Source organism: Phocoena phocoena, chromosome 9 (assembly GCF_963924675.1).
Source record: "Phocoena phocoena chromosome 9, mPhoPho1.1, whole genome shotgun sequence".
NCBI classification, from domain to species: Eukaryota; Metazoa; Chordata; class Mammalia; order Artiodactyla; family Phocoenidae; genus Phocoena; species Phocoena phocoena.
In genome coordinates this window covers 73284503-73304640 of record NC_089227.1, presented here as the reverse complement: position 1 = coordinate 73304640, position 20138 = coordinate 73284503, and the positions used below count along the sequence as shown (strand labels likewise).

Below are 20138 nucleotides of genomic sequence, written 5' to 3'. Positions count from 1 at the left end.
GGAAGCAGTAGAGTGTATGATCTCTGGAGTCAGATTGAATGAGTTGGATTTTCATTTCTACTACTCATTAGCTACGTAAACTTGGGTGAATATATTAGCATGAGCAGTAACAGTAGTAGAGAATAAATATATCTGCATTAGTATAGTTCAATATGCCTAAAATTAGCTCTGGAATACAGGCATTTTCACATTACACGTGAAATGCTTCTTTGTGCCCTACAGTGGTACAGCTGTGGCTTACGCCCATGCATTTCTGTGTTTTCTGCAGTGCATTCACTTCCCACATGCCAACATCCTTTCTCCTCCCTTGGAAATCATCCCTTCCCTCTGTACTCTGCTTACCTCAAAAACCAGTGGTAGCAAAACAGGAGAAAAAGCCAGTTCCTAGTTCTGTGGTGGCAATGTGCAGTTAAGATCTGGGTTTTCATGTAAGCTAAGACAAACCATCTGCACCCAGGTTTTGATTTAACTTCTGTAAATCTCCATTTCTCATAGGTAAATTAAGGGAGATGAAATATATCATCATTTCTTAACCTCTTAAAACCCCTGTGGTCCGTTAGATAAAAATAAAATATCATCTACAGTTACTTTCCAAGATGGCTGTTATTACCTTTAATTCATGAAAAGAGAAAACAGAGATCCAGATTTGGGATTTGAATGAATTCTTCAGATGAAGTCCAAGGCTTTTCAGAGCCGCCTCCCAATACAGCATCTTTCTATGATGGTTCAGAAGAAACAACCAAAATATCTGGGTAATCTCGTTTACTTCCACTGCTTCTATTATCACCACATAACAATAGCTCTCAAATCTATATACCTATCACAACCTCTCTCAAGATCAAGATCCATTTTTCTAAATATAACTCATTTATTAGAAATCTCCATTAAATGCCTGACTGTCTCACCCAAACCTACTCCCTCTGTTCTTCATAAAATTATCAGCACCACCTACATACAATTCCACATTTCTCCCTTTCTCCCACAGTCAGCCACATTATATAGTGTCTGTCTGTCTTGCTCAAATCCAATCTCCTTTTCTTTGATTCCATTTCATTTGGACCCATTCCCTTTCTGGATTGTTACAATAACTGCCCTGCCTCTAATCTCATCTTTCTCCAAAAGTCATTTTCCACTCTGCCACCAGATTGATATTTTTCAATGAAAGTTCCGATCATTTTCTTTCCTGCTTAAAATCATCTAATGGTGGTCCACTGCCAACAAGGTAAGTCCAAAGTCCTTAGCATGACATATAAGGTCTTTCTGTATTCAAAGGCTGTAAAATGTACTGTTAACAGCATAAACCCTAAATAAGACTGTATGTACTCAGACTACAGCTCCACTGACTTCTACCTATATGACCAAAAGCAAATTAAATTCAGTTTCCTCACCTGCAGTAAATGAGGTAAATACATTTAGAAAAGTGCTTGGCACAGAGTAAGCACTCAATTAACAGCTATTACCTTTTTACTCTTTCTGCTACTTGATAGCTCCTACAACCAACCCACTCTTTTGCTCATCCCACCTATACAATACTAGAGCCTCACCACTCCATTCAGTCTTTCAGACAAGAACTCTTTTCTTTCATGCCTCCATATCACTGCATGTATGTTTTGGCCACCTTTCATCTACTGTGACTAAATTGTACAAAGCAGCAGAATATCTTAAACTTTGCAAATTATCAAAGAAAAGGTCACACAGAAAGGAAAACTCAAAGGTCAAATTATGCTATTAAAAACTTCTTGATGTATTATTCAATACAGCAATCATTAGCATACACTTCTGATAAAAGATTAGTACTACTACTGAGAACTGTAGTATAAGGCCTAAAATTAAAGCCCAATATTACGTGTGCCTTGACATCTGGGGAAAAACGGAAGGACCTTGAATGGCCTAACTGCAAGTTTCCATCCTCAATCTCCTCCTGCAGATAAGGTTCCTAGCCAGACAACCCTCTTTATTACAGGGAACAGGCACAGTTCCTGCTCATCCCTGAGTATGGGGCTTCAGTTCCCTGCCAGCCTGTGGAACTATTCAAACTAGCCAATCACATCCTCCTCCTGGAACTCTCACTCTACCTTCTTGATACTACAAAGCTTGCCTCCCTTGGCCTCTGCTTGTTCACTCTGTTCCCTCCACTGTGTCCCTATCTCCTGGGTTGAGTATTTGTATTAATAGACTGCTATTCACCGCATCTTTCCAATGTCAGGTGCTGTGTGTTCAGCCATCTCCATAACCCTACAGCAGGAACCCCTCCCTCACCAACAGAGTGCAGAGGAGGCAAATAAACTGGATCTCACTTATCTGTGAAGCTCAAATTTAAGATATAATTGGAGACCAAGAAGCAAGGAACTCAGTTATTTAAAATATATTTTAAGCAAGCAAATAAGCTAATATATAGTCCCAACATTAGAAGGGCATAAGAGAGATTCTTCGTATATCTTCCCTATTTTTATTTCAGACATAAATTCACAAGTGTGCTTACCTAGTTTCCGATCCTCCATGTATTTGAGGGAGGAGGGTAAAATTTGACAGTTATATTTACAACATTAAAAAAAGGGAAGAAGCTGAGTCAATCTGACAAAGGCTGCAGAAAACAACGTTCTTTTATAGGAACAAAAAAATTACAAATCAAATCTCTTGAAAAAAGAGCTCTAAAATTCCTAGGAAATGAATTTTTATTTAAGAATAACTACAAGCTTACATCAATAAACTTCTCAGATGAAAATAAAGATCAAGATTTTCAATTATTGGATGATGCAGATGAAACATTTCAAAACCTCCAGACTTACTGCAAGTCTACTAAGTGACTAACTGGGAAAAATCTTGTGTATGTGGCCAGTGGAGTGGAAGATGAATTTCAGGCTTTTCCACAATTTTAGGCAACCTTCCTCCACTCTTCTCTATTCCTTGGCCTACAGAGAACTCCTTGCTAGTTCAGAAATAAGAAGATAAAGTTGGTTTATTAAGTAGTTAGAAAGGGTCTATGATGGAGCAAACTAGAAGGCCTGAAAGTGAAACGGACCTCCTCTAAAATGACCACTGTGCCATCGTGGCAGTTTGTGACTGCTCAGACTTCTTTGGATCAGAATCCTCACAAACATCTGAAGAAAATGGGCAGAATTCAGTTGTAAATCATTAAAATCGTTCAGACAAGGGAAAACGTAAGGACAGTCACCTTTCAATATCAGACAAAGTTGATTCCACTATTCTTAGAATTTACCAAATCCTTTCCCTAAGAAAGGAAGGAATGCTATCTTCTCCACTGAGTAAAAATACAGTTCACTCGGGCTTCCCTGGTGGCGCAGTGGTTGAGAGTCCGCCTGCCGATGCAGGGGACACGGGTTCGTGCCCCGGTCCGGGAAGATCCCACATGCCGCGGAGCGGCTGGGCCCGTGAGCCATGGCCGCTGAGCCTGCGCATCTGGAGCCTGTGCTCCGCGGCGGGAGAGGCCACATTGGTGAGAGGCCCGCGTACCGCAAAAAAAAAAAAAAAAAAAACAACAGTTCACCTTTGATAATCTTACAAGAAATTGTCTCCTGCTTTCCACCACACGTTACTTTCTTTTTGTGAATGTCAGCAGATAGTCACCTAGGATCAGAAGTGTCTCAAATTGCAGTGAAAAAAGTACTATGTTAACGCTGGGAAGCTGCCTGCACAAATTGTTCCTCACGTGCTGCAGGCAACAGAGAGGAGCTGGTGCCCCTCATGTTGTGTAGCGCATCTTACAGCCTGAGCCAACAGACAGAAATCAGTTTCTCTACACAATTTTCAATTGAGAGACCAGGTGATGAGCAAAGCAAGTAATACTGACGAATTATGTGGCATTTGCACATGATGTTGGACCAATATGTGTAGAAGCCAAACTACCACAGTGATGGAAAGAGATTAGTCACGATACCCAGAAAAAGGACTACCTGTGGCTAAACCCTGTGGAGCAACGATGCCTTACTTTTCTAAAGAAGTTCCCAATTCCTTGGTTGTTTTTTTTTTTTTTTTTTTTTTTTTGCGGTACTTGGGCCTCTCCCACTGCGGAGCACAGGCTCCGGACGCGCAGGCCCAGCGGCCATGGCTCACGGGCCCAGCCGCTCCGCGGCATGTGGGATCTTCCCGGACCGGGGCACGAACCCGTGTCCCCTGCATCGGCAGTCAGACTCAACCACTGCGCCACCAGGGAAGCCCTCCTTGGTTCTTTAAGTGCTGCAACAGATGTAAATGGAAGATAAGCACATTTGGTATAAGAAGCTGTGATCAAAATCCTTGGTAACATTATGGCATAGACTGATGATCCAGACAAATATCAACAGAATACTGAATTGCTGCTTTTGGTCCTGGGTGATCCCTCAGAAAAAATAGATTCCTCAGAAAGAACAGATCCCTCAGAAAGAATAGAACACATCAAGTGTTTTTATCACCCTGTGCTACCTGGACTATAATTTTAGGACTACACTCTTAAAACTTACAATCTTATCTTATACCTACACTGCTGAGTAAGACTGAAGAACTTCTCAGGGGAGGAGAACAAAGGGAAGGTGGGCTGAATGCAAATAAACTCCATATGTAGCTTTCTGCCTTGCAGTCCTTCATTCTGTCAGTCTTTGCATTACTGTACAGAAAGCATCTTTCTCAAGTAAAGCCAAGCTTCATGGTGAAATGCCAAAGATAGAAGTGACTAGATTCCCTTGGCCTACACTGCCTCTTTAAGATATGTCTGTTACTGGAAGATGTGAGCATCTGGCAGTACTACTTCAACTTTATGATTACCAGCTAGAACAGGAAAGTACAACAAGGTGGGGGAATTTACCACAAATTGTCAATCAATTGGCACAATTTATAGAAGCTGCTGGCAAAATTAATGTTACTTCAACTACCTGTGTCTATGAATTCTCCAGATTTTTCTGATGCTTTTGCTGGGCACTGTAAATTGGCAAAATTTTTACCAACACTAAGGTAAAATCCAGGAGATTTTGACTGTCTGTAGAAAACATTAATTCTTTAGCAAAAAATGGAGTCTTCACCAAAGCAGATATAAATATATTAAGCTGACAAAAATTTTAAAAAGCTTTGAGCAACTGGAAAAAAAGGGGATAAAAGTATAAAAAGCAGACAGTGCCTGTGCACAAAAGCACACGCACACCACAAAAAATAGCTATCTGGAACCATCAAATCTAGAGGCGAACAGCCCTGCACTCTACATTAGCCCCAAAGTATACTGCACTGGGAATACTTATACTCAAAATTATTTGTTGTTTATCTTAAATTCAATTTAACCAGGCATCCTATATTTTATCTGAGAACACTGCCTACAACCCCTCTAATTTCCATACGTTGGACATTTTCCCACATAGTTATCTCCTCCATGATCTAGGCAGGAGACACTAGCACAGAGATTTCCCAAATCTGGATGCCTGGTTGATTTGCTGGGGAAGCTTTTGAAAAAATACAGATTCCCATGTTCCATTCCAGACCTACTGAATCAATCTCCAGAGGACTGACACCTAGAAATCTATATTTTTGAAAATCTCCCCACCTGATTCTGATAGGCTGCCAGATATTGTACCCACTGCCCCGTAAGGGACTGTATATGCAAAATTTGAGGCATTTGGTCCTCTGAAGAAAAGAATCATAGGTCTCACCTGACTCTCAAGGAATGTGATCCCAAAAAGGGTCACTGTCTTAGAGACCAGCAGTAAAGTTAAAAAGAGCTATTATGAATTTTTCTACTTCAACTACAAGAATTATTTGACATTGTTTCCCATAACTCTCTAAAAATTGCCTATGCCTTTTTGAGAGTTAAAAGTAAAATAAAAATAGAAAAAATACTTTTTAAAACTCGATCATTATTTAGTTTATGATCAAGTGATCATTAATTGCATGTCTGTGTTATAGACTAATTTATTTTAATCTGAGTATACATAAAAGACGTAATTTGTTTTGATGTTTTCCTTAAGAATTTTTTTCCTTTATAATTATCATTTTGAATAGTAATTAAAAACAGGGCCCATATCACTTAATCTACAACTAGGTCATCCACTGAATTCAACAACTATTTCTTTAAATATGTTTTTACCATTTATTTAAAATATTAAGAAATCTATGAATCCAAAGTAGGCATTATTATTAACTGAGAAAGTTATACAAACTATTATTTATATTTTCAATTTTTTTCTGTCCTCTGAATCATTCACCTCAGCCCACAAACACTCCTAAAGTTTTTCTATCAAAAAAAAAAAGTATCCCTAAAATGAAACAGTAGGAAAAAATGAAGTAGTATCTACTCTTTCTCTTCGGTTTCATTACTGAATTTTTTTCAAGAATGATTTATACCTTAATAGGGGAAGGAGATTAAGATGTACAAACTTCCAGCTGTAAAATAAATGAGTCACAGGGATATAATGTGTAGCATAGGGAATATAGTCAATAATATTGTAACAACTTTGCGTGGTGACCAATGGTAACTAGACTTATCGTGGTGACCATTTTGTAATGTATAAAAAATATCAAATTACTTCATGGTACACCGAAAAAGTACACCCAAAACTAATACAATACTGTAAATTATACTTCAATTTTAAAAAGCTTAAAAAATTAATTAAAAGACTAATATAGGGGAAAAAAGTAATTTATACTTACTGTCTCCACTTCTTATCCTTTAGTCAACATTTATTGAGCACCTAATACAGTGAAACTCAATCCTGGTGGCACATTCAAACCATCTGGGAAGCTTTTTTTGAAAAAAGTACAGACGCTCCAGGCCTCACCCATGAGTGAAGCCTGTGCATCCATGTTTGTTTATAAACTCTCCAGTTGACTCTTATGTGCAGCCAGAGTTGAAGTCACTGATGTAATAATATATGCCACACACTCTACTGCAATTACAAAGATGTGTAAGACACAGGGCCTGTCCCTGAAAAACGCAGGAAATAAGAACATCAGGAAACCTATTAAAATGGGTAAATGTTATAACAAAAGTATGTACAAATTGCTAAGGGAACAGAGATAGGCAAGAATACAAAAGAAGGTGAGGGAGGTCTTTGAGTATGGTTACTGAACTACAACGCACACAAGACTGAAAGGCCATTAAACTGCTCTCTTAAAGGCCAGCAACGATCTCTAGTCTACCACTTAAAATAGATGGCCTCATCTACACCAGTCTTACCATATGCAAGATACAGATAATAGCAAGGTTGCTCTGACAATTGAGAAATTAATTAATACAGTAGATATTGGCATATAGGAGATATAATTTGTTTCTCATCCCTTTCTCTTAAAGCCAAAGGCTCTTCTCAATTCTATATTCCTTTTTAATCTCTCTGCAATACTTCACTGCTCCTTCTGCAAATTCTCTTCAAGTTCTGTGAGATAAGCACCTACTCTGTGCTAGGTATACACTTCTACTTCAAAGGTCACTCCTCACCTTCTAGTTTCTCTCCTTCTCTTATGCCTTAAATGAAAGTATCCAAAAGTATATGCTCTCTGCCCTCTCCTCTCCTATGTCTGAACTTGTTCTCCTAAAAGCTATTCCAATCTCGTGGCTTTAACCCACAGAGAGGATTTCCAAATCTATATAATCTCTGGGCCTGATCTCTTTCCAAGCTCCATTTCTACATCTCCCTATCTGCTACGCATGTTAACATAGACATTCTGCTAGCAACTCAAACTTAGTAGAACCCAAACAAAATTCACCAATATTCCCCCGAGCTGTGCATCTTCTCTCCTGTGTTCTTTAGCTGTTAGTGGTGGTTCCACTTCCCAGTCAACCAGATTTTAATGTTCAGTTACCTCTGATTCTTCCCTTTCTCTACATTCACTCACCATGTCTTGTTGATTCCAACTCTGAAACGTTAGCAATCATATTTTTCCTCCGTGTCTTGTGAAACTACTTTACATCTGGTCCTAACACTTAGTTTCCCAACTGGTCTCACTAGCTCCAGTCTGTCTAGACCCGTGGTTCTCAACCAGGGGCGATTTTGTACTACAGGAGACATTTGTGACTGTCGTGACTGTGGTGCTACTGGCATCATGTGGGCCAAGGATGCCCAAACATCCTAAAATGCACGGGACACCCCTACAACAAAGAGTTATCTGGCCCAAATGTCAATAGTGCTGAGGCTGAGAAAATCTGTGCTGTTTAACAGCCCAATTCATCTTTGCATCTCTTACTTGCAAAGTACTTGAGATATAACTCATATTTCCTGCTCATTCCCACTTTTGTTTTTTCTTCCTGTGCTGTGCTCTCTGACATGAGGTTGTACCTCAACTGATACCTACCATCCTCCTAGGCAGAAGTAACTTTTCCATCTTCTGAATGTCCATGAACTTATTGCTTTTTGACCCTGTATAATATATGTTATATATGTCTGATTCATCCTTGAATCTGTAGTCTTGCACTATGTCTACCAACCAGGTAATCAAATCACCAATCTTCAGTGAGTCTAAAACTTAATCTATAGAATCATTACTGCTATTCACAAATACTGCATTTCTCCTCTTCTTCCCTGCCCCCTCTGAAAAGAGGTTTATAGATATAACTTGCTTAAGCTAATTGAAATCTGAGCAGAAGTGCAGTGAGTGTCTTAGAGTGTGTGGGGGTAGGGGGGAGCTTTAAAACCCAGTATGGTATTCATTGCATTTCTTTCCCACTGCTGTGGGGACAGTGATAAAGAGCCTAAGACTTTTTTTGGGGGGTGGGGGGAGGAGAGGTAGATTTCACATGCTACATTTTGTAAATTTAAGGTGTACAGCCTGTTACTTTCATACATTTATATAATGTAGTATGATTGCGACTAAAGCTATATTTATCACATCACTGTAGTACAATGGTACTGTCCATATTCATTATACTGTGCATCAGATCGCTATGGTTTATTTACTACTCATTACAAGTCTGTACCCTTAAACACCATTAATCTTATCCCTCCCACCCTCCATTCTCTGGTAACCACCATTTTATTGTTTTTTTAAACAGGTTTGACTTTTTTAGATTCCACATATAAGTGATATTGTACAGTACTTGTCTTTCTCTAACTTATCTCACTTAGCACAAGGTGCTCAAGGTCCATGTTGTTGCAAATGGTAGGATATCCTCCTTTCTCGTGGCTCAGTAATATTCCATTGTGCATATGTATCATATCAAAAAGCCTACGTTTAGACTGAAATCCTCCAAGAGCCTACAGCTATGTGACTTTGCGGAGCAGGGCCCTTCTGCTGCTGACCCACACTAGACACACACAGAACGAGTGAGGAGATGCCACGAAAAGCCCCCACCACCAACGCCCTCACGTTGAGATTTTAGTTTGTTTGTTATTGCATTATATCCTTGCTTACCCTGATTCACAATCAATGAAAGATGCATAATTTCACGGGTCATTAAAAAAAGGAAAAATGCTACCTGTATCACAAGCCATGATTGTACAATGCAGCCTGATTTCAGAGATCTTAAAATATGGAAAATGATGAGTAGTGAAATCAATGAAATATGGTATATTTGGTAAATGAATAAATGTGGGGGTAGTTTTCAAAAATTAATTCTATTCATTTTCAGTAGAAACATTATGAACTAAAATGTGCAAGAGGGCTTCCCTGGTGGCGCAGTGGTTGAGAGTCCGCCTGCCGATGCAGGGGACACGGGTTCGTGCCCCGGTCCAGGAAGATCCCACATGCCGCGGAGCGGCTGGGCCCGTGAGCCATGGCCGCTGAGCCTGTGTGTCCGGAGCCTGTGCTCCGCAACGGAAGAGGCCACAACAGTGAGAGGCCCGCGTACCACAAAAAAAAAAAAAAAAAAAAAAATGTGCAAGAGAAGCTCTCAGCCATAGGGTTCACAGTAGAGCACGTAAATAAATGTCTTAAGAGAAAGAATATGAAGACTGTAGTTCTACCCTCCAGAATAAAATTTATGAAATTCTCCTTTTTTGACAACTATAAGTGGTTCCGTGGAACCCCTATTTTCTTTGATATGCATCCATCTCTTGCAATAAATTACTGCTTCAGGCAATTAAGCTTTTAGGTCAGGACCACAGGTCAAGTTTTCCCATCATGCTTTTCAACCTTAAAAACTACTTTGTACTAAGCGTGTTTATTGGGGTGGCCAAAAAGTTCGTTCGGATTTTTCTGTAATATATACCATGTTCTTCTATGTATATAACCACCTTTATTTTATGTAGAAATGACTCCCCAATGCACTGAGAATGTACTACAAATTTGCTTTAGTGTGCAAAGTCTAAAAAACTCCACTAATGCTGCAGCAGCTATCAAGTTTCTGCTTGCTGTAGGAATTTTTACATTTTATTGGTGCAATGACAGAATTCATTCACCTACAGAATGAAATTAGGAATGAATAATTTCTACATTAATCGCTTACTGGTTGAGTTTACTTTTTAGTCAATAAGAACACTACTGATTTTACATTAATTATGATGGAATATAATGGCAGCTTACATTGCTTTTATCAATACATACAAACAAAACTTCTGAAGCCACATTATGATTGTGGGGGGGGGAGAAGTATACAAACTGCTTATAAAAATTTAGCATGTGTAAGTGATGTGAACCATAGCCAGTATCACCACCTGCACCTCAAGGAGCACCAGGAATTTCATTTAACTACCTAAATCTTTAAAATCTATAATACTATTTAGAAGTGAAAAATGTAGGCATACTAGATTTTCCCTCCAAAACTTACCTTTATATGCTACTTCTTTTCATAAAACTGTTATTTTTTTCTTAATTTTGAAAATTCATTACTCCTTTGTTCATTCACTCACTGAACCATTGTACTCATCCCATACATTGCACTGACAGATGCTAAAGATGACATTTCTGCACTAACGCATTCAACAGAATACAGGAAAAAAGACAGGTAAACAGATAACTACTATGCAAAACTGTATTCAATATTAATGTGTTTCAGCGTTCAGGAGAGAGAGAAAACAGTTGTTCAGGAGAGAGAGAAAACTAGCCATGTGATCTGAGCTAAATCTTGAAGGAAGAGTAATTTTTCATCTTTCAAAAAAGGGGACAGATCGGGGAGCAGTACCAATGCTCAAAGCAGGTAAGTCATGAGCAGAGAAAAATAACTAAAATTTATTGTGTTTACTACATGCCAGGCAACATGTGCACTTATAGAAGTTTAATGGGGAATATAATTTCTGTTATATCCCCACATTTTAGAGGAAACTGAGGCTGCTGAGAGATTAAATAATTTACTCCATGTGCTAGGCATGGACTAGCATGCAGGTCTCTTTGAATTCACAGCATGATTAAATAACAGTATATATTGGAAATGTCAGAACTATTTAGGTTAGAATGGAATACAAGGACATGAACACCATTTTCAAGAGTTGGGCTTCCCTGTAAAGGCAATGGAGAATGCAGCAACTAAAAGTTTGGGAGTAGAAAAATGATAGGAAGATGGAGGGATTTGTCTAGAAAGTTTATAATAAAAGTCCAGCAGTGGCAAATAAAACAGATATGAGACATTCTTCTAACCTTACTTTTCCTCCCTTAGCTTTGTTTCTTCCTCAACTGTGTAGTCACAGAACAGGTACAATCAATCTGCATTCTGTTCATACAGTACAAGTTTGTTACTAAACAACAGTAGTTCATAACATAAATTGTTAATGGTCTGGTCAATGGAGAGGTTATAAATCAAATATTAATATAAATGAACTTTTCAAGCAAGAAATAATTTCTGTAAGACATATTCTGTTGGAAGTGACAAGGTTTGGAAACTAAATGTAAGGTACAGAGAGCACAAGGAGGAAAAGTTAAAGCTGAAGTTAAAAACCTGGATGACTTGAATAATGGGAACAGAGTCATAAAGAGAAATATGAGCAGAAAGAGATGGGTATCTGCCCTGCTTTGTGTAGGGACAGAGAGGAGGGGAGTTTATGAATTTACTTTCAGTCAGGTTCCATCTGAGCATATCTCCTTAACTGTCTTCTGTGGAAGAGGACCAGCAGATAAAAATGTGTGACCAGTGCTAAGGGGAGAAGCAGGGCTGAGCTAGGTACTTGAGACATCTGCAAAGATACAAAAGCTGAAGCTATGCGAGCGGATCACTCTACTCACTGGGGGAAGGTAGAAGAGGTTGGTGGGGGGCGGGGGCGGTGGTAGGGTGTCTTCCAAAGCTTCAAGTGACTTCCAGGATTTCTCACTTAGAGAGCAGTTTGGGAATAGTTCTTATCTGAGCCTTATACCACAATTTCATATAATTTCAATCACAAAAAATGCTTTACTGTACAGTGCAGCTGACCCAGGAAGGGAAAACATGAACTGTTCTAACCTAGAGTTTCTCTAACTATGTAAAAAGGTCTGTAGGACACACCACAACAAATGAATAACTAAACAACTTCATTGTGCTTCTTCAGATAATTTTATTTCCTACTAACCCAGTGGCCAAAAGTGAAAAGGTTATTACATTTCATACCGGTATCCTCAAAAAGCAACTGTATATAACTGAAAAAAGCAAAGATATTATTCTAGATTAATTTCTAAAATGCTTCCTACCACAGGACATATATGAAACTACACCAACAGCATAAAACTTTTAAATGTGTCAAACAATAATTAACTTTGTTCTAAAACCATCAAACACAAATTAAATTTAAAACCCAACACTATTTAGTGTTTGGCACTTACAACTTCTATTAAAAACAAAGAGAACTACTGTTTCTCCCTTTTCCAAATTAAGCTGTCAAATTTAACACAAAGAGATAAATCCAGAAAAGGATTCTATCATCAATTGTTAAGAAGTGTAATGTCACAAGAGCATCAACTTTGGATTCAGACAAACTCAGGCTTAAATACCGCCTTTGCACTTCCTACTTAGGTGTCCTTCTGTGAATTACTTAAAGCTTTTAAAAATTTATTTTACTTATTTGTGCAATGGTAATAATCAAACCTAGCTCAAACTTACAACAAAATAACAAATGTATTTGTCTAACTGAACCAGGCATATACAAAGTATGGTACTACTAAGTCTTAACAGCTTCCCTTCCTTACTTCCACAGTCAGTAATGGAAATTCCAAGAGCTTTAAATTAAAAACTTATTTTTGAAAATTACAAACAAGGTGGCAGAAAAAGTAAAATGATTTAAATATTAGTTTAAAAAATAACACCTTTAAATCCTATTTCTGATTCTATATGCAAGGTCTTCCTCCCAAGAGATTAAAAAGAACATTTAAATAAAGTGACAAGACTGTTAGAATTTCACTTTACCAGTTACTTCAATTTAACCTCACAGTTTGGTTAATATTTTTCTTAAATTACTAAAAGATGTGATCAGAAATTTATATGCAAAATATCCACAGAATAGTCTTACAAAACTCGAAATAAAAACAAACCCACAAAATTCCTTCAAATTGGAGTTTTCATTCATTTACTGTTAAAACATGGTGTTGGAGGAGCATAGAGAAGAAGACCCCTTCCCACCCAGCCCCACACCTTTATGGAGCTCAGTGCCCTGAGAGTGCCGGATGACAAGAAATCCTGTCGTATCATTTTGAAAAAACTTTGCTATTTTAGGTCTTTACAACACATGGCAGGCCTATATTAACTCCCACACTGAGTACTCTCTCCTCAGCTAGATTTCTAGCTACTTGAGCTACTAATCACCACTTACCAACAGCAGAATAAAAAACATGACAATCCCTTTAAAAAAACTTTTTAGTACTACTTAATTTTAAATGTGTGTGAGCACCTGCATACATTTTCAGTTACCCATTTATGGTTATTTACCAATATTACACGTGTGAATACTGCACAGCAACTTTTGTGTATACAGGGATCTATCTGCCTACCAGGACTGTGGATTATGGAGAATCTTCCTGCTCTCCCCATTTTGTTGTTTTATTATCACTTTCACCAAAGAGCACAGAGGTAAAAAAGATTTCTGGAACTGAAGATAAGGCTGACTGCTGCACGTTCACATCGGGAAGAAGACAGAACATGACATTTCAGTACAAGAACACAGGATATAAAAACACTTGGAGCAGAGCGTTCCAACCGAAAATATCCGTAGGCTTACATGAGGATTTCTTAAACACCAGTTATGTGTTTGGTTTCATACATGGCTGTACTGCTTTGGAACTTAAAAATGAGCCCTGTTAAATTAAGAGTGGAATCTTCGAAAACTTTAACTATCTTATTCATTGTTATGTCAGTTACTTCTGAGTTTGAGAAACATCAAGGACCTGTGCAGGAAATACTTAAAATTAGGAGGGTACCCCTGTGTCCCAAAACACACTCTGCAGAATGGGGCCTCACAGAGGCCAAAGGAAACCGCGAATAAGAGAGATCCAGTTCAATGATCAGATTTCTTACTTCAAATGCCTGAGAACTTAAGTCGTTCATCTGGTTCTAATGCTGTCACAGCATCTAAGATACAGTAAAAGGAGTTCCACAATCTCCCCTCTTCGGAAGAAGTCCTATCAGGACCACGGGGCGCTACCAAGTCGGCCCCCAGGGCGGCTACTGCCAACAAAAGAGTAGCAAACAACCGTGGGGAGGGGGGTGTCTTTTTATGAGCAACTTCGTTGCCTACAGCTAAAACCGAAAAAGAAAAAAAAAAAAAAGAGAGAGAGAAAGAGACTTCCACGGCTAAAGGAAAAAAAACGTAGGACCCAGGAAAGAAAGCAGTTTGCTTGTGGGAGGATAGACTAGAAGAGAGAAGTCAAGGTCTGCTTCCTAAGCAATTCTTCCCCCTTAGCCCTCACCCCGGCCACCCTCTCCGGCCAGGCCATCGGGCTGAGTACTGTCCTTGGGCCGCTCCCAGGCCGGGACCCAGACCCCTCTGCAGTCCCCGACCCTGACGCAGGGCCCCCATGGCCCATGCGCGGGGAGAGGGTCCCCAGCGGCCGCCGCCCTCTGCGCCCCCGGCCCCCGCCCGCCGCCGCCGCCGCCCAGCTCCCGCTACCTATTTTCGGAGCACACACCCTACAAGGAGCCGAGCGAGCAGGCCTGGCGGAGACCTGCCCCCGCGCGGGGCCTCGGGTGACTGACAGGGGCAGGCACTCGGGCGCAGCAAGGAGAGGGGAAGGAAGGGCAGCCGGGGCCACCGACCAATGCCCTTCCCCGGCGGCCAGACTCCGGGCTGATACGGCGGGGCTCTACTGGCTTCCCGGACCGATGGGCTCTGCCGCCCCCGCGGCCCTTACCTTCTCCTCATCAGACAACTGCTCCTCCAGATCCGCCATTTTCCTTCTGGCGACAAACCGCGGCGGCGGCGGCAGCAGCGGCCACCTGACTTCCCCCTTTCGTTGCGGTCCTCCGCGCCGCGCGACCCTGACAAGGGAGGGGCCCACAGCCCCGGCCGCCGCGCACGCGCCCCGGGAGCTCCGCCTTCCTCCGCCCGCCTCACGGGGCCAGAGCACGGCTGTGCGCGTGCGCGGGTGCCTTGGAGGCCCAGGAACCGGGAGGAGTTGCTTACTTCCGCCTGAGGCAGGCTTGTCAGTATCCTGGGGTCGAGGATTCTTTCCCTACCAGTGACCGTATGGACCCAGTCTGCGATGAGTACATGCTGAGCCCTTGATTATACTCCCATCAAATCCTGAGAAAGTGCACAAATAGCTTTTAAACATTCTGGTTTTAAAAAAAAGATTACGAGAAAAATATTCAGCCTTCATTAAAATATGCACATACAACCCAGTACATAATTGGAAGATGTTCTGGATATATTCATTAAAGAAATAACTGCTGGTCCTTTATTGTGTGTGGGATACTGTGTTCGCTTCTGGAGATATACAATGTTAAGTAAAAGCCAGAGAAACCTCAGTTCTGAAGAAACTCATTGTCTGTTCCTTAAACGAACATATTAAGAAGTTGGGGAAGGCTCTGCACTATTGCAGGGGAATAAAGAGTTATGTTAAACATAGATCGTACCCTTCTGAATAGGGTTGCCAGATTAAATACAGAAAAGCCCAGTAAAAGTTGAATTTCAGATAAACAATGAACATATATTTTAAGTGTAAGTATGTCCCATGAAGCATTTGAGATATACCAATTATTCATTGTTTTCAGATTTTATTGGATGTCTGCTAATTTTATTTGCTAAATCTAACCCTACTTCTGAATCTTCAAGTTTAGCAAGAGAGTGAAGATGTAGTTAAAGCTGTATATATGAATTGGCTAGGAATCCTGTTAAGTGCAGTTGCTGATTCAGCAGGTCTGGGATGTGGCTGAAGAATCTGTATTTCTAACAAGCTCCCAGGTGGTGCCAGTGCTACCGATCTGGAGACCACAGGTTGAGTAGCAAGACCTTAGAGCTCAGATAGGAGTTAAGATTTTAATCATTTTGTTGTACACCTAAAACTAATACAATGTTACATGTCAATTATATCTCAATTAAAAGTATATTAAATACAGACTGGGAGAAAATATTTGCAAATGATGTGACCAACAAGAGATTAATTTCCAAAATATACAAACAGCACATACAACTCAATAACAAAAAAACAAACCAATCAAAAAATGTGCAGAAGACCGAAATAGACATTTCTCCAAAAAAGACATACGGATGGCCAATAGGCACATGAAAAGATGCTCAACATCTCTAACTATTAGAGAAATGCAAATCAAAACTACAATGAGGTACCACCTCACACCAGTCAGAAGGGCCGTCATTAAAAAGTCTACAAATAGCAAATGTTGGAGAGGGTGTGGAGGAAAGGGAACCCTCCTACACTGTTAGTGGGACTGTAAATTGATGCAGCCACTGTGGAAAACAGTATGGAGGTTCCTCAAAAAACAAAATAGAGTTGACATATGATCCAGCAATCCCACTCCTGGGCATATATCCAGAGAAAACTCTAATTCGAAAAGATCCACGCACCCCAACATTCATAGCAGCACTATTTACAATAGCCAAGACATGGAAGCAACCTAAAATGTCCACTGACAGACAAATGGATAAAGCAGATGTGGTTCATATATACAATGGAATATTTCTCAGTCTCATAAAAGAGAATGAAATAATGCCATTTGCAGCAGCATGGATGGACCCAGAGACTATCATACTAAGTGAAGGATGTCAGGAAGAGAAAGACAAATACCATATGATATCACTTATACGTGGAAACTAAAATGTGACAGAAATGAATTTACTTACAAAACAGAAACAGACTCACAGACATAGAAAACAAACTTATGGTTACCAGGGGATAATGGGGGAAGGGATAAATTGGGAGATTGGGACTGACATATACACACTACTATATATGAAATAAATAACTAATAAGAACCTGTTGTATAGCACAGGGAACTCTACTCAATAATCTACAATCCCTATATGGGAAAAGAATCAAAAAAAAAAGAGTGGATATATGTATATGTATAACTTACTCACTTTGCTGTATACCTGAAACTAACACAACATTGTAAATCAACTATACTCCAATACAAATTAAAAAAAAAACGAACTTATGGTTACCAAAGGGGAAAGGGGGTGGGGGAGGATAAACTAGGAGTTTGGGATTAGCAGATACAAACCACTATATATAAAACAGATAAGCAACAAGGTCCTACTGTATAACACAGGAGACTATATTCAATATCCTGTAATAAACCATAATGGAAAAGAATATGGAAAAGAATATACATGTATAACTGAATCACTTTGCTGTATACCAGAAACTAACACAACATTGTAAATCAACTATACTTCAATTTTAAAAAGTATATTTAAAAAAGACATTATTCAGTAGAGAATGAGACACTTGGCAAGTTTTGAACAGTGACATGACACCATCAGAAATATGTCTAGCAAGATGAATCTGACAGCTGCATGTAAATGACACATGTGAGACTACCTTAAAGAGCTCAAATAACTGTTCCTATGTAAAACTTTGTTATTGAGTAATCTATTGAATGGTCATGGTGTGCAAATCACTGTTTCTTGTGGATGGAAAGCAAACAGAAGCCATGCTACTAAAAAGCTCATAGTCGGTTAGGGGAGAGAAAGGAAGGGGAAGCTTGCTGACACGTGCAGGCAAAAGCAGGTGTCCTGTTAAGGGTAAACCGTGCAGAGAAGACATGACAAAGAATAAACCACACCGTTTGGTCAAGGACCTCACTGGATGTAAATAAAATGTTTACTTTTTACAGTTTAAAAACAATTTTTTCATTGATTTCTCACTGCAGCCTCCCGAAAGAAGGTATGTATCAGCATTATTATACCGATTTTAGAGGAGAAAAAACTGAGACAAAATATTTGTCCAAGGTTGTACCTAAGTGACTAAACTGGGATTCGACCCCAAGCATCATATTCCGTATCCCATGTTCTTTCCACTTTGAGATCTTTCTTTCATCCTCTCTAAAGCCTAGGCACTCTCCACCAAATAAAACTTAATGAAGGTGATTACTCTCCCATCCCATCAATTTTATTCACCACCACCTACTTCCTCAACAGTACTTCTGTTGTGTTTTGTTTTGTTTTATGGTTTCTGTTTACTCAGCAACGCTTAATATCAATAACTCGTACTCAGTAAATGTGTTGCTTGACTAATTGCTGCTCTCTTCCTTTAGAAACCTCACCCAAATCTGGTAATGTCTGGTAATAATTTGAGTCAGACTATGTTTATAATTGTAACCTTGGTGATACTTTACATGGGTTCCCCATAGTGACACAACCAGCAATTATGTATAATTTCTGACAATCCTTTCAAAAACCTCCCAATATCACCCTCTTGATACAATTAAAAGGAATTATAGAATTCACATAATCTAGGAATTCTAGGAAGATTTCAAGCCATCACACAAAATAGGTACATATATGGAATGACATTATAATGGCTGCAGGTAGAAATGCTCTGGTATTTTTTTTTTTGCAGTACGCGGGCCTCCCACTGCCGTGGCCTCTCCCATTGCGGAGCACAGGCTCCGGACGCGCAGTCTCAGCGGCCATGGCTCAGGGGCCCAGCCGCTCCGCGGCATGTGGGATCTTCCCGGTCCGGGGCACAAACCCGTGTCCCCTGCATCGGCAGGCGGACTCTCAACCACTGCGCCACCAGGGAAGCCCTGGTATTCTGGATAATCAGTTATTTTCTGATGAAGAGAGAAAAAAAAAACCATTTTCCCCTTACACAATTCTATCTACTAAGAATTGCTACCCTTCTTTAATTTTTTTTTTTTTTTTTTTTTGCAGTACGCGGGCCTCTCACTGTTGTGGCTTCTCCCGTTGCGGAGCACAGGCTCCAGACGCGCAGGCTCAGCGGCCATGGCTCACGGGCCTAGTTGCTCCGCGGCATGTGGGATCTTCCCGGACCGGGGCACGAACCCGTGTCACCTGCATCGGCAGGCGGACTCTCAGCCACTGCGCCACCAGGGAAGCCCTCTCATTTAATTTTTAAACTCACCTGTCTTCTACTTGTTAGTGGTGTAATCTTGACATTCCCAAATATCTGCACCAGAAACTGATTTAAAAAAAAAAAATTCTTCCCTTTTTAGTATTTGTTTTTAAATTACTCATATGCTTCTTAATCTATTTTCCTGTGGATGTGATCTATGTCCTCAACTAATTTTAAGCTTGTCAAGGTCAGAGGTTACCTAATTTCATAGAATCACAATCCTAGAATCCATCTAGTGCAAATCTCTCATTTTACAGGTAAGTTGAGCTTTGGATAAATTAAATGAATTGATCAAAATTGCAATCTAGCTGATATTTTTTTTTTTTTAAAGATGTTTTTGATGTGGACCATTTTTAAAGTCTTCATTGAATTTGTTACAATATTGCTTCTGTTTTATGTTTTGATTTTTTGGCCAAGAGGAATGTGGGATCTTAGCCCCCTGACCAGAAATCAAACCCGCACTCCCTGCACTGGAAGGCGAAGTCTTAACCACTGGACTGCCAGGGAAGTCCCTGATATTATTTTAGAACCCAAGTGTCCTTATGGTTAAACTCATGTTCTTAGCTTAATACACACACACACACACACACACACACACACACACACACTCATGTATAAATATGTATAATCTAAATATATATCACAATCATATAATGTATAATAGAATAAACATCCTTTAAGTATCAATGATGAACTACTAAATAGTTGCACCAGATACAGATTTGTGTAACACCATGTTAAAACTAATATCCATAGTTTAAAAGTATGGCTTACCTCACTTCTGAGAAAAACTGCCAGTG

General features: G+C 39.7%; 1 protein-coding gene and 1 pseudogene across 1 annotated transcript in view; one reads left to right on the top strand and one right to left on the bottom strand.

Annotated features, from left to right (window-relative positions):
* Positions 1 to 15395, bottom strand: part of CAPZA2 (capping actin protein of muscle Z-line subunit alpha 2) — a 56854-nt gene extending 41459 nt beyond the window's left edge. Inside the window, exon 1 of the mRNA XM_065884373.1 lies at positions 15154 to 15395. Within this exon, the coding sequence (XP_065740445.1) occupies positions 15154 to 15192 (39 nt within the window). The 5' untranslated portion in view covers positions 15193 to 15395. The remainder of the gene's footprint in view (positions 1 to 15153) is intronic.
* Positions 1201 to 4899, top strand: LOC136128491 (RAB11-binding protein RELCH-like; annotated as a pseudogene).
* Positions 15396 to 20138: the final 4743 nt, after the last annotated feature.